The sequence below is a fragment of the Pomacea canaliculata genome, linkage group LG12, assembly GCF_003073045.1.
Source record: "Pomacea canaliculata isolate SZHN2017 linkage group LG12, ASM307304v1, whole genome shotgun sequence".
Classification (NCBI taxonomy): Eukaryota; Metazoa; Mollusca; class Gastropoda; order Architaenioglossa; family Ampullariidae; genus Pomacea; species Pomacea canaliculata.
In genome coordinates this window covers 12,901,341-12,916,976 of record NC_037601.1, presented here as the reverse complement: position 1 = coordinate 12,916,976, position 15,636 = coordinate 12,901,341, and the positions used below count along the sequence as shown (strand labels likewise).

Sequence of the window (15,636 nt, the reverse complement as noted above, 5' to 3'; positions counted from 1 at the left end):
TGAGGTTTGTCGTTTCGTGATCCCATCCTACTACCCCATCCGGTGCAAGTTTGTTTTTTTTTTTTTTTTTTTTGAGGCGGGGGGATAATATTAGAGTGACACGCAAAAAACAAGATTTTAGGGAATTTTTTTTGTTTTAAAATTTGTATCCTTTTCCCACGCGCAGCTGTAGTTGATGTTTCCCACCACCATTTTTATATAATGGATCAGAGCCGACCCTTCAAGTCACGTGGTACTTTGCGACACGAAATGGTGACGTCACATCTTGTCTCAACTCTCCATCAGACCTGTCCCTCGACAGGTTTCTGTTTTGCTTTCAATTTTAACCCAACTACCCAGATTCTTCAACTGATAATTTTTTTTTAACATCGAGTGACTCAGCTGTACAGATGCTGTTGTCTGCTGCCATCCGTTAGTAAACAGCGACCTCTGCAGGCCTCTCGGTACCAAAGCGCAGCAACCGCAACAATTCACCCCTCACCTCCAAAAAAAAAATCATCATCGGCGCGAAAGATTGATGTTAGTGATGAAACCTCCGCATGATGGTAAAATTGGGTGATGGGGAAGGTGCGTGGGTGGGTGAATAACGGATCGCCAGGCGCCAAAGCTGTTGACCCTAATCAGTGGCTGGAGTTGAGGGTGGAGGGGAAGGGGAGATAAGATGAAATTTCAGGCTTTCGGATCTGGTTCCTACAAGACTCTTTACGGTGGTGGTGGCAGTAGTAGTGGAGGAGGGAGGGGATTGAGTGTTCCATACTGGACCTGCTTGCTGCCGCTCAGCCCAGGATGCTGCATCCGTCAACCGCTCCCTTCCCACGCCCTCGCTACCCAAAGACCCGTACAAATTTGGTGAGCTGGGTATTGCAGGGGTGTGGAGCCACTATTTTTCCAGTAACACTTCACACTTTGCTGAGGTAATAGACAATCGATGAACAATGGTGAGTGTTACACTTTATTTTCGTCCTTTCACCCCCTCATCCCTCTTAACATTTCTCTTGCTCGAGAACTCAACTGTGTTATTATTCATTGTTTGACATGATGAGTACATTATTACACCGCTTCGACAGAAGGTAAGAGGAGTCCCAGAGACATTTTGTCTAAAGATGTTAGGAAAAAATGTGGCAGACACCAGCTGCGCGAAGGGAAATGAAGTAACACTTGTCCATCCCTACAGCTGTTGGCCGCGCGGGTCGATGCCCAGGTCTTCTGCTTCCCTTCGCGGATCTGCGGGACACCGTTGGTCGAGGCTGCTCTTTCTTCTGCTGTCGCTTCTCCACCAAGTCTGTATTGAGAGGTGGTCAGTGGAGTGAAAGGCGAGAGCAAAATTTAATTAGCAGAACAACGATCTCTCCTTCTCCTTCCTTCCCTTCTCCAAATCATCACCCCATCGTCATCGGTATCTAGGGTAACATCATTCTAGTCGTTTCCACCGCCATGATCATCATCGTCGTCGTCATTGATTATACTGTCGGGTTTGAACTTATCATCAAGTGCTTCAGCCTCGTGGGGTTGGGCGGGGAAGGAAGGAAGAAAAAAAAGGTAGAGCCACACGTCCCTGGAGGGTACGAAATGGGCGCGCGTGCCTGCACGTGCATGTGACAGGCGGCAGAACGATTGACAGAGAGAGGCAGTAAATGAATACAATTTGATTTGCTGTGGCGCAAGAATGGTAGCAAGCATGCGCACTGAGTTCATCTCTCTCCGTTCCGGCCCCCTGCCACACACATATTTGGTTCTTTTTTTGTCGCGCACTTAAGAACAGCAGCAGAGCGGAATAACAAAATTTCAACAAAAAAAAAAATAAATAAATAAATAAAATAAACAAATAAAATAAAGTGCTTGTACTGGAGGCGGGTGGATAGGCGACAAAAGCGGATGCGATGGTCTTGGCTAATTAACGTGACGAGGACCTGCGGCAGGTGTCACGATCGGAACCTTCGCAAAAGAGTTAAGTTGGGGTTAGGGTTAGAGTAATGGTTGTCCAACCAAAAATTTCATCCTAATGCCAGTTTGATAACATCGCATCTCCTATCTCTCTTTTTCAGTCTCGGGTAGTAAATCATAGCGTGCAGGTAGTTCGTGGCATTATTAGCTTTCCCGAACGAAAGTTATTCCGAGAGCTGAATTCTCCGACAAAATTTATTTTTCCATTCTGTCACGAGGCGCATTTTAAGAGAATTAACCATAATGACGGTAACCATGTAATAGGTATTGCCACCCTTGGTTACTGTATTGCAGTAGTGTCGTCTGCTAACTCTTGTCACAGCGGACTACCACCACTACTACCACACACTCGAACATGTTTAATAATAATTCCAATAGGACAACCAACCACACCGATACTTTCCTTTACAAGCAAAAAAAAAAAAAAAAAAGTTTAGGGAGAAAGATGCCTTTAATAATAATTGTCCATTAGAAGAAATGTTACAGTAAAGTTTTAGTACGAGAGATATAAAAAGTCTCGTAGTGGCCAGTGAAGGTGAGTGGTTCATCGTGTCTAAGACCAGATAGGTAGAAATGAAAGCGCTTTACAATATATAACGCGCACGCACACACACTTGCTCGCGCACGCGCACACACACACATTCACTCACTCACCCACGCGCGCTTTGTCGTCAGGCCTCCGCCGCTTGTTGCTGCAGCAGCAGTCGTTGCCCAAAGCCCGTGATGGTGGAAATCATGGGCTCGCGTGTTAGCGGCATTGATCAGCGCGCGGCGGTGCTCTGTTAATAGCGTGTCCCAAACCATCGGCGACCCGCCGCTGCCCCGGCCTCCTTAGTGCCGATTGATTTTGCGGCAAATCCATCCTGTAGACCCAGTGTCCTCCTTCCCCTCCCTCCTCTCTTCTCTCTCTCCATCTCCACCCTCCACCACGACAATCAACAACACTCTCTGCTTCGTCTCCGGCCTTCATCCGTGTTTTCTTCTCGAAACGACTGTTTTCATCTTCATCCGTCTCTCTCTCCCTTGCTGTCCACTCCTTTCTTAATTGTTATTTTTTGTGGGGTAGGGGGGATGGTGGTAGGGGTATCCAAGCACTTTCGTGAAGAGACCATGGGGTGGCCTGCTAACCTTTGTCTTACTGGAGGCTGTGTTGGCGTGTGCTGATGAAATGATTGTATGGTCATCGTCGTCTGTCGGATTGTCGTCGCGATGCATTAGGCTGCTGGCATCATTGTTGTTTTTGTTTGTTGCACAGGGGCGAGTGGGATGCGAGCGCGTGACGAAAGTGGGCGCAAATCGTAATTATTTAAAATTGTAATTGAAGGCGGGAGGAAGGAGTTGCTAGACCCCTCTCTCTCTCTCGTTGTCGTTATATCCTTGGTTTTTATTCCCTTCTGCGTGCTCATGTGTGATCAAAGCCTGAAATTTTTCAATAAACTGCATTCCTCATTATTAGTCTTATCTCTCAGCTGTGAGGTGAGCATTGCTCAGTAAGTACCGACAACAAAAATTAAAAGACGGCTCCATGGTGTCCCCAGCTTCTACTGTTCGAAGTGGGGATTGCCAGGGTGAGTAGGAGGGTCTCTAGGAAAGGAAGATGGACAGTTGACAGCCCCCAGTGTCCGACACAAGCCAGGAGGAGAGAGCACGAGACCAGTACAATGACAGGCCAGCATCGTCTGCACGACTCCTCCCGCTCGTCTATCGTTACGGTCCAACGACACAGGCGACACATCGAGACCGGGCCCTCGGCAAGGGGTGTGGCCGGGGGGAAACCTCGCAACTGGTGGGCAATCAAGATTGTGCATAGGAAGGCTAGGAAGAGGAAAAGCAGCTAAAAAAACAAAAACAAGCATTTCGTTTTCTCTCGGTCTCCTGGCTGCCTTCGCTGTGTTGTCTCATTCGAATGCACGAAGTGTCTCCCATTCGAGGGTCGTGTGAGGGGGCAGGGAGGGTAGGGATAGAAGAGAAGTGGTAAGGGAAGTGGGGGTAGCGATGCATTTGCGGTTAAGGCAGGAAGGTGCGCTTTGCTCTCCTCAACCCGTGGTGAATTGATGAGCTCGCCTTGTTTGTATGCAGCGAAGACAGCGCAGCTCCTCGTCCCCGTAGCCCCCTGGTCGCCCCAGACTCCACTGGCCGCCCACCAGGCCACCCTGAAACGATTGTCTTGGGTTTCTTGCTCCTGGTACCCCGGTCTACGTGCACCCCCACCCCTCCTGCATACCCTGTGTCCAGATAAAACTGACGGCACTCGCCCATTTTTCACTCGATCATCCTTTTCCAAACGTTGGGCTTAGGAATGTAAATCAGCTCAGATTGTCCAGCTTTCCTCGCGCTCCCCTCAAGGTGGCTTAGAGGAATATTTGAATGAAAGAAGACCGCCATTATGCGACAGCGGTGCTGTGGGAGCAACCAAACCTAACCTAACCCTGCTTCTCTCGTTTGCAGGAGTTCGAGTGCGGAGTGCAGTTCGAGGGGACCGAGAACTCGAAGCAGGAGTGGAGTTTTACTCTCTACGACTTTGACGGCCACGGTCGCATCACGAAGGAGGTGAGTGGCGCCTTTCTTGCTTTCTTCTCTCTCTCTCACACACATATCAATCAAAGACAGGCAGAGAACTGAGTAAAACGTTTAGAATTGTAACAATATCTTCACATGGATGTTGAGAATGATGACAGTAAAAGGTAAAAAGATGTAGCCGAGTCCTATGACCCTCACGATCATTAAGGAATGATGTATTAGGACCAGAATTTTTGTTTTGTTTTGTTTTTGTTTTTTTTGCCATGACTTCGCTACCTTATCTTTCCCAGCACAATTTGGTAAAGTACGCTGCGTGACACGGGCATCGAACCATGTCGCTTCAGATACTGACTCCGTTGCACTAAACACTAGTCTGCTTCTCATGTCCGCATGCACAAGCCTTTGGTATACACCGCTGGTGTCTTGCTTATACATTTTAAAATAGATTGTTTGGACGGAAAAGTGGAACTTAAACATAGAATCTTGTTACAAATTAATGCATACGACTGAGATGTGCATTTAAGTATGTCAGGTTGGTATTGTCTTACAAATACTGAAAAAAATATTGTCAAAAAATAACTCAGATGAGATTTAAAAACGGGACGAGGTTTTGAGTGGATAAAAGTGTGTGTTTGTGTTATCCGCGCTTAAATTTTTATTTTCTGTTAGTCCTTTAGCCGGCATGATTAAATATGTCAGCTTACTGATCTTTCTCTCTTTTTCTTTCTCACACACACGTCTCTCTCTCTCCTGTGCGCAAGCTTTCTAGTATCTGTGTTTCTATCTGCAGCTGACATTTCCAGTTAGTAACGAAAAGCAGTTTTTATTGTGCACCCATCGGGTGACTGCTTTCTTTCATGTCAGATCCACGCACACAAAGACGGGTACTTAGTTCTGCCATCTTGTTTGACACGTGTGTCATGTGTGCGTCGACTTCAGACATTTTGAAGTGACACCAGAAAACCTCACAAGAAATATCCCTCTGGCATTTTGAAAGCTTTGAACGAGCTTGTAGCCAGCAGTCTTATCAAGATGGCGTCCAGCGTGGCAAAGCCTTTAAGTGACGTCACGGCCTCGCTTTGGAGACATCGGACAGATTGGAGAGCCCGGCATATTTGCATCCTCACCAACTGTTCGCCCGGCATCCGCGACGATACGCTAACAGCTGTGCATATATTGACACTAACTTCGCTCCGCCGAGGGCGCCGCAGGGGTCAGACCCCTAGGGTATTGGAGGAGATGGGTGTCCGGGGAGACACAATCGTCGGCAAAGCCGATCATTCGACATCAGTGTAAATTTTACACCATCTCTGCTCGCCCACCTCTTCTTTTCTCTATAGATGGACGAGCTGAAGCAAGTGTCTTTTGCACATCGTCACCGAGAATTAAGGTTCGATGCGACGAGCTGCTCGCACTGTCAACACTGTGGCGTACAGTAACCTTTGACCTTAACATTGTTGACTGTAGTGTGTCGTGAGCCTCATCTTGACTGGCGTTAATTAAACAGCGTATAGGTAGGTATAAGCCTTAAGTTGTTCGCTTTTTTTTCGGATTTTTTTAACATCATATCAAGAGCAAAATTACTTACATATATCAAAATATATCAAGAAAAGCTACTAGGGATGCGGGAAGACATCCATCTGGTAAAATCTCCTCCAGCAGTTCCAAGACCTACAATAGACTACGCAGATGGTGCCCTCAAGTGGGTTGACGGGTGGTGGTGGTGGCTACAAGAGCAGCAGCGGCGTCTGAACAGGTTGCAAAGTAAAATCTTCCCCTCATCCCCTCCCTCATCACGTGACCAGCCTACAGCCTCACTGCTACGACACTGAATCATTTATCTTTTCAAAACAGCCAGCCATCAGCCACCCACCAGCCAGTCAGACAAAGGAGATGCTGATTACTATTATTCCACTACGTTCTTGACTTGCGAGCGGACACTGGCAGACAAGAAGCAGTTCCGGTGCACAGTAAACATTTGTAAGCAGGCTGTGTGTGCATTCTCCTTTCGCTTTTATCTCATAGCAAACTTGGTTACCATGGCCACGGGATCGTGGATCCTCAACCTTATGTCAAAGACATTTTTAATGTACACACACACAGTCACCAGACCTTCCCTTCATTTCTTCTCTCAGTCAGTCTCTCTCTCGTGTTTGTATGGGATTCCCGTAATCAGAGATGTCCACGTGTTTGCTGGGGAAGCCTCCGAGGTCTATCAGGAGGTCGATGGAGGGCTGATGCCTCAGTATCCGTGTTAACCAGCACGCAGGTAAATACACAACTGCCGGAGATAATGGGAAAATGAACTTTGGACCTTTCTAGTCCTTTCTTTCTCTCTCGCCACTCCAACTCCGCCGCTAAACGCGAATACGCGGGTTTTTGTTGTTGTTTTTGCATACACCACCACCCAAACCTCCTCCTTCCCCACAACATGTACCCGTTTCCAGTTTTTTTAACGGGATTGTTTCCAACCCTACGACTTTGTACTAGAAATGCATAGGGAGTTGCTCTTGCATGACCCTTTCCAATCGAGGTCATATCCGGCAGACGAGATGGACAATCACTGACTTCCGATTGATTACGGGTGGGAGAATGAGCTTCGAAGAGTCAGTGTTCGAAGCCGAACGTCTTTTTTTTTTGCAGTCAGTTCCGGAGAAAGAGAAGCCGACTGGTTGCAAGGTGTAGTACAGCTAGAACTGTCTTCTTCTAAAAGAAACAAAATGGTGGGGCGTGGTCTTCCTGTTGGTGTTGGCACGCGACCTCGGGTGTACCTGTTGCAAAATCCCACAAAAGCGTGACCTCAGTTCAACCGCAGCTCAGAGCTGTGCCTGTGCGCATGCGTGGCCCTTGTTTGTGGTTGTTGGCCAAAGACAGTCAGCGTGTGTTAGCGTCAATCGAAGTGTGGATGTGGCCAAGATGGAGGTTTGCTTTGGAATGCATGACGGAGCGACTGAACGAGAAAGTCTTTGGCGTGCAAGACTTGATGGCAAAGACAGGTAGTTAGGTATGCATGAAGTAGGTCACAAAGGGGGAACATTTATTATGCATGAAGTTGGTCTTAAAGGGTAGGCATTTAGGTATGCATGAAGTAGATTGTAAACAGAAAAGACTGTGCGCCGGAGACGGTCCTAGTCGTTCGACTGCATCCTAAAGCAAAATGAGGTTTGTTTCACACGCACGCAGACAGGCATACACACATCAGTCAGCTGCGAAGTCATCTGTATTTCAGTTATTGGATCTTAAAGCTGACAAATGTGAGGTGAGTGGTACACCGTGGAAAGACAGATATAAAATGTTTCGTATTCTCACGCTTGTAGCGGCCTTCTGTCTTTTGGAAGAGGAAAGGTGGAATCGAATATTTCCGCAACAGACACACATCCGAGTGCACCGTGATATATAAAGGCTTTAGTCCACTTGATTTTTTAAAAATTATTATTTACTGCGCCGTCTGACACTTCACCCCCTCCCTCTCACCTTCTTTCACCCCGGGACCCGAGGGGCTGCAACTCACAGACTTGTTTTCATTCCATCTCCACATCAGCCGCAGTCTGGCACTAACTCTCGTGAGTACCAAAGGGCCGTCACTCTATTCACACCGAAGAGGAACTCTTTTGATGACCAGCCAAAGAAAAGAAAATACTGAAAGCGTTGCGCCTCGTCCCGAGGGAGGGTGGCAGGGTCTGTCAGCGCGCGGAGATAATAGAACTCATCATGCACTCGGGCCGAGGCGAAAGTTCACGGGTAATTCCTGCAGTCTGTGTACGTCTGTAGGGACACCCCACTAACCAGGGTGGTCTGTTGGACTGTCTGACGCAAGTCCTGCTGTTGATGTCGGACAAACGGTCTCCTGCTTTTGTCGGACAGCATCCTGATGCAATGCCTTGCATTTCTGTCCGACGTCTGTCCTTTCTCACCCGCAAGGTCTGGATTCAAATTTTATCTCGAGGCGCACTGTCACGTAGGGTACCTGTCCCGACATTGCAGGATTTCAGTGTTTTCGTTTTTTTTTTTTTCGTTTTTTTTTTCAGGTCCTTCTGCCACACGGGTGGACACTATAAAACTGTTTCGGGACTTGGGACTTTCAGTGTTTTAAATAATCCTTTCTCTGTTGTTCGTGTGTCTTATCTTCTCTTTCCATCTCCTCTTTATCTGTGTTTGTCTGTCTTTCCACCTCACCCCACCTTTCTCCGCCTCTGTCAAAATATCAAACAAGGGATGGAATGCGAAGACATGCGCAGCTGTGCAATTCTAGGTATTTATTGAAACCTTTTGTAATGGTCTGTGACCACTGTCAGGACTTGGCCGCATGCCTCGGGGAGTCCAGGTGGATGCTATCGCACGGCAGTCTATCAGCCAGCACCCTAGGGTCGTCAAAAGGACATCATCCCATAGGTTCAGCAGCTTTCGTCTGCAACTCTACCCACGGGTGCCGCCAGGCTGAAGTCTTGCGGCGCGAGGAATTTGGCGCCAAAATAAACAGGCCGCCCCGTGGTCCACCTGTCGACACCTCATTTGATCATTTTTTCGGCATCTAGTGGCAGTTCTCTCTCGCAGAGTACCCCAGTAAGGGGTAGCGAAAACATGGGGTTAGGGGCCTCGAACACCAAGTAACCTGAGGGTTGGAGGGTGGGGTTGGCGATGTTCATGGGATGGAGAGCGGGAGACGGATGTGTATGAGTGTAACGTGCAGTCTCTAATGGTTTGTCACACGAGCTTTAAGGATATTGGGGAAATTTTAGTCGCGCATGCGCAGAAGTGACAGGGGAGAGAATCATCAGGATTATTGTCACTTATTGTACAGTCAAATTTTTCAACGCAAGTTCAGGAACCCGAGCACTGGGGATTCCCAAAGGTGCCTGGATTATGCAAGCCGTGGACTTTGTTTGACAGCCTGCGAGCTTCGTGATTGATGATCTGGACGTTAAAGCAGATTAGAAGGTCGTGGGTTCGAGTCCTGCTGGGTTCAGACAGAGAAAAACTCTCTGCCATCCCAGCACAAGTTGATATTTATTTAAGGCGCCGCTTTACTGGCCAAACATGGAACATCATTTGTTTAAGTTTCACTAAACTGATTATTATATGACGATTATATTATAACTCTTTTACCTGACAGGCTAAATACAAACTTGGGACATATTTGCCCCGTTAAGAAGGATGTCAATCAGGGAACGTAAAACAAGGGAGAGAATCAGTCTTAGTGGAATCGGCGAGAACAAGCAAAGGGCGCCGTCACCAAAGCTTGGCCAGACCGACTGCTTACACAGCCTGAAGGATTTGTGGAAGAAATATCACAACTTCAACTTCCGCTTTGTCGGGTGCGCCCCGGAACAACTTTCCGTCCAGGACGTGGCTGCGTGTACGCGCGCGCCTGCGTGTGAGTGTGCGCGTGCGCGTGCGTCTACAGCCTTTGCTAGTCGTGTATACAGTAATCTCCTCTCGTTTGGAAACCTTACACCCTTGCTGTGTTTCCAGACCCGCTCCGCAAGGTGGCGGCTGCAGCGAGACATGTTCCAGTCCTGTGACCACGTGGGGGGTCCTGCAGGTGGCTGTCGTTCTTGCATTGCGAGGTGGCGAGGTGTTGCCAGGAGGAAGGAGGCTGGAATGGTTCTGAAGGGAGTCTGGAATGAGAGAGAGAGTGGGGAGGGGGAGATTGGCTTCTGGTGTCGTGGTGCAGGGCAAGGTCGCCTATCGTTAGTAGCGCCACCTCGTGTTTGCCAGATGATGTAGCGGGATCGCTGGCCAGATGATGGCTCAGGTCTTGTTGCCTTGCTAGTAAGTCACGGTGTTGCAGTTCGAGGAAATATGTAAACAAGATGTCCTTCAATAAATATATTGTTGTTGTTGTTGTTGGGGAAGTGGGGATCTGATCAGGGAACCTGCAGTTGTGAGGACTGCCAGTGGAATTAATTTTTTTTTTAATGCGGAAGCGAGTGAGCGAGACAACAATCACTTTTTTTAAAAATCACCGACATGGGGATTGTATTTCTGTACAGATGAGGATCGTGTCTTAGTGTGTGTACTTCTGGTTTTACATATGTTCGTATCTCTTACAGTTCTCTGTACACGCATGTCGTCGTGCAACGGTTAGCCCCTGTCACCAATACAGTGAAGGTTGGCTGTCCTGGGTTCAGCTCTCGTCTCGGGCACGCTGTTCTTTCTCTGCATCTGGCATCTGTTTACACGGCTGACAACCTTGCAGTGATGTAGCCTTAGTTTCTGGCACGGCGTAAAACACCGATTTCCCTCGGTCCACGCCTCGAGCTCGGTATGAGACAGCGAGAGAGGATCACATGTCGATGTTTTATGCCGAGTCAGCAAACCAAGGCTTCTTGGAGGAGTATATCTAGGACTGTCAACAGGCGCCACGCCCAGAGAAACAGTTCTTGAACCCACAGCTCAACAGTTCTTGCTGTCTTGGTGACAAAGCGTTTTAAGCTTGTGCCACTGGGGATCCCTCCGAGATAGAGAGAGAGGAAAAGGTTAATTGAATTTGTGTGTGACAGAGTGCGCGCGCACATCACAATAAAATCCGTGTTACTGGAGGAAGGACTGATTGCTTATTCCTGTATGTGGATAGAAAAGTTGGTATTGATGCCCTTCTCAAGTGCGGTCAGTGGTTGCAACCACCTTCCAGGAGAATCAGGCATAAACACCCTCCTCCTCCCTCCCCAACCACCTTCTCCATCGAAGAAAAAAAAAACCACAAACAACCCCGCCCCCCTCTTTCCAGCAATATTCTCCGGCGCTCAAAAGTGTGTTTCATGCAAATTGTCCGCCATGTTTACGCTGAAGACTGATCACAAAAAGTTAAGAGCGGCAAAACCTGATCGATGGCCTTCTTTGTCTAAGGGCCGATAACTGCGAGCCTCGTTCGGGCATTGATCAGCGGCCGCGGTTTCTTGCATTGTGTGTCTGGAGATTTGGGAGGGAGGGAGTGATGGAGTCCTCCCAGCGCCAGGAAGGTGGTCGTTGAGGGAGGGGATGGAACGCTTGTTGCAAACGAGGCTACTAGAGCGGTTGTCGTCAGCGAGGACGGCGTTGGCGTGTACAGCACTGCATCGCCGGCTGCCGAGTGTGGAGAGTTCTCGCGCTTTTTGCGAGACGAGCGTGAACCGATCTTTGGAGACAGCAAGAGGGCAGTTCATCGCCTCTTTCCTTTCTCTCCATCCCGTCCTCCGTCAGCTGCTCCCCAGTGACGTTCTCGTGTGGATTTTGGGGGAGAGTGGTCTTGGTGGTCCTAGTGTGAATCTCTTTGCTGGAAGGACAGGTCCGTCCGCAAGGTGGTGCATCACACGAGAGGTGAGTAACACGTGAGACGTCGTAGATGGTTTATAGGGTGGACGTCACGTGAGAGGAAGATAGGGAGAACGTCACACCTGTCTAGGGTGGGCATCGCGCGAGAAGTACAGAGGACGTCACATGACATGATCATGAGAGTATAGTAAATGATATATGTAGGGAGAAGATGTCACAGGAGAGGCGCACACAGAGAGAGCGTCACGTGATGTGGTGATACCGTAACGTCACCAGCGCCATGACGAAATCTCGGCGATTCGGCGTTCTTCCTTCCGCTGTCCTTTACCATTTCTCTTCATTTCCATCCCTCTAACTCCGAGCACTCCTCCACACACCCACTCCTTGCCTACTGGCCTACATTCTGTCACTGATGACCAGTCCGCCACCCGTCACCACGTCTCCCACCTTCGCTTGTGTTACAGGATGGGGGAGGGAAGAGCACTCCGTTTTCTTTGTCATTCGACCAGAGCGATTACTGATCTTTTCGTTGTGCCTCACAATTTCTCGGCCATCTTGTCTCGGTTTGTTCTTGCCAGGGTTCTCTACCTCCATTTTTTCTAGGTGCGGTGCAAGTTCTTTTTTCGAAATCCTGGTTTTTGCCCATTTACTTATTTGTTACCTTATTTGTTTGTTTTCTGTTTTATTTTCCACTGGTCAGTGCAGGTCACGCGTGTGTGTGTGCAGGATCTTGCCAGTCTCCTGAAGGCCCTGTACGATGCCGTGGGCTCTTCCATCCGCCTCCCGCCCAACGGCGCCAAGACGCTGAAGCTGCGCCTGACGGTGGGGCAGGACCGTACCCAGGTGCACACCCTGACGACCAGCAAGCCTCTGGCGGGTGGCAAACGCAAAGAGAACAGGTCAGACAGGCGTTTTGTTGCTTACCTCCTCTCTCCTTCCTTCCCACCCCATCTACTCTTCTTTGTGTCTTTCTCCTTTCCTTTCTGTCTGCAAACGAAGCCTCTTTTCTGTCTGTCGTCAAATCATGTCAGTACTGTTTATACACGGTGTCGTTAAGTCGTCTGTTTCCTGTTTTTTCCTGAAATAGTTTTATTTTTGACATTATGTTATTTTATTGCTGTTTAATGTCTAATTACCGTTATTTTCGATTGATTTTCTTCGTTCTTCATTTAAAGCATGTTTTGTTACCTGTGGAGAGCACGCGTATCATAAATATGTAAATATTGTTATCAGTGTTATTATTCTTCGACACAGTGGGTGACTGATAATGCAAGGAGGGGAAAGGAGATGATATTTGTCTACCTGGGATGGGAAACATTTTTTTTCTGTAAGGGCGGTTTGGATATTTATAGCATCGCTCGCGGGTCATAGAAAATTACCAACTTAATTAGCCGGCCATATTTGATGAAGCCGTCGTTTCGCCACATGTTAGCACTTAGCAATGTGTACAATGTGTACAGTCCCACCCTGCCTGGCACTGACTGTCTTCTGAGTCACCGCAATACAGGCTGTCCCATCATTTAACTCATAAATGTCCTACTACACGTGATGGGTCTTCTTCGCTTGTCCATCTAAATTTATGTTATTATCAGTCTCTTAATTATAATTCATGTTACGATAAAAGCTCCTCCATTTACTGAATTTCCGAGATCAAAGGGTTGTTTTGAAATCTTTACACCAAGGGGTCCCTTTCCCGTTGTTTCTGTCATGTCCCCCATCTTTTTAAACCCAGTCTTACTCTGCATATTTTGCTTTACGGTTGCATATGAATTAAAAAAACCCAAAAAAAAAACCAACAAAAGTTGAGGTGGGTAGGGGGATAATACAACTCTTTCTTTTGATGACAAAGCACACCCAGATTTTTATGGGTCGACGTAGCGAGGACAGGTCGCCCCGTGGTCTTACCACAGGAGAGGTGGGAGGGAGGATGGAGGGCTTGGTGGCACCCTGGCAGGAGTCGACCTTGATGTAATTTAGCGATCACAATTTGCATAACCACACATTTACACGGACGTTGGCGGTGGCCCAGAGACAGTAAAAGTGCCGACCATTGGCAGGTCACAACCCGTCCTGCGTCTTCCCCGCTCCGACCTTCTTGTCTGCCGCCAGGACTCACCTCAACATGGCGTCCGTCGTGGCCCTGAAAGGTGGAAGAGTTTACTGGGAAATGTCTGAGTGCTGTGTCTAGAAGGCTTCGTATGCAAAACTTTCTCGATCTTCTCACCTTGTCATCAGGCCCCTACTAGGGGTGTCAGCGACCTTCCCCTTTACACTCTCCGTTTTTTTCTCGTTCTGTGTTGCAAATTACATTCCACCTGTTACACTTTTTGGGGTCTCTCGTTTATTTATTCATTAGGAATGAGGCCGTTCGAAATAGGTCTGCTCTCAGACGAATCGTGTCTCGCTGTATGTTGTCACGCGAAGTGACTTAATCATCAGCAACTGTACGGTCAAGTCGACCTCATGTGAGGGGAGACAATTCATTTATCTGACCTACTGTTCCTACCCTTGTGGTCTCGTTATTCTGAAGAATCTTCTTCATTTGGTGAACAAATTTATTTTGTCCGACTTTTGGAAAATGCCATTTATTTATTTTGACCTGATACATTTTTTATTATAATTTTTTTTATTTACTATTTGGATTCATAGCACACAGTGTGTTAATTTTTTTTATTTTATCGATTATTTTATTTATTTAGTTACAAATTTATTTCATGCAAAAATCTGAGAAAAATCATCTGTTCTGTCAGCAGTAGTAAGGGCAAGTCACCGCAGGACGTGAAGGGAACAACCAAACAACAGCAGTTCTCGCGCCTCAACAACCTCACCCGCACCAGCGTCAAGTGCAACAACCAAACGCAGGACGCAAACGGCCAAGGGCAAGGTCCCAATCCAGGGGAGGTTACTGAAGGGTCCGCCCGCAAGCAGTTATCGCCCGAGGACCAGCAACAGCTGGTGGAGCTGGTGCAGGAAAACATGGAGCGGAACCACGTCAAACAGCTCAGGTGAGGAGGCGCCACTATCAGCGCTTTTAAAAAAAGAAATTCACATCCTTCCCCAATCTCAACCGTCGTCACTTTTGAACGTTTTGAAAGGGGAGGTTAACTCGAGTCAATGTAAAATGAAGTTTTTAGAGTTGCTGATGGATTACAGATCGTAGCGTAGTGGGCTTACGTACCCGAGGTACTTGCCTCGTGGTGTGGAAATATTATTTGAAAGATGACTCCTGGAGGAGGACTGCTGTGATTTTGCAATAAGATCGATGCTGTGGAGCACTCGGCCATTTTGAGGCTGGCCATGGCATCGAGGCAAGACTAATGTGAACTTGCAGGGGCGAGAGATGTTTCCAGAATGGATAGGTTGATTGATCAGCCATGCACGCCCAACTGATCTTGATTTTAAGCTGATTGATTGTTTGATGCGTGGGTGATTACCGTTACAGGGCAATGAATGGTGGGTAATTGACGTCATTTCCGCTCCAAACTGACAGACTTGTTTTCCGTGAACACGTGATCACCGTTGTCGCCGCACACGACCTGTAAACATCAGGGACGTTGAGAGTAAGCGCGATCGCTGCTGCTCTTGTTCATAGGAATATATATTTTTTTAATTAAAAAAATGGACAGTGAGCAAAATTTAAAATGAAGAAACGAGAAAGAAAAATAAAAGATTTTTTTCATGCTGTTAAAAACACATTTCGCAAACATCTAGTCTAAAGGTTGTCAGCGTGGCACTGACACAAATTGTTATCGATGACAAGCATCCATTGTGGAGATGGGAGTCAGCTGCGTGCTGACGTGTGCGGGTCGCGGTGAACGGTTCTCGCATCGTCGCCGACCGTGACGGGTAGCGGAGGGCGAGTACACTTTGTTCTCGCATCGATTGCTTTCTCCACGAGCTTTTATTCCGAGTGACGTT

General features: G+C 47.7%; 1 protein-coding gene across 6 annotated transcripts in view; it reads left to right on the top strand.

The window, feature by feature from the left end:
• Positions 1 to 15,636, top strand: part of LOC112577000 (protein naked cuticle homolog 1-like) — a 64,466-nt gene that overhangs the window by 43,259 nt on the left and 5,571 nt on the right. For 5 of the 6 annotated variants that reach the window (XM_025259911.1, XM_025259906.1, XM_025259908.1 and 2 more), the window contains 3 exons: positions 4,393 to 4,494; positions 12,445 to 12,617; positions 14,469 to 14,723. In XM_025259911.1, coding sequence (XP_025115696.1) covers positions 4,393 to 4,494; positions 12,445 to 12,617; positions 14,469 to 14,723 — 530 coding nt within the window. The remainder of the gene's footprint in view (positions 1 to 4,392; positions 4,495 to 12,444; positions 12,618 to 14,468; positions 14,724 to 15,636) is intronic. The other variant, XM_025259905.1, reaches the window with a different exon arrangement.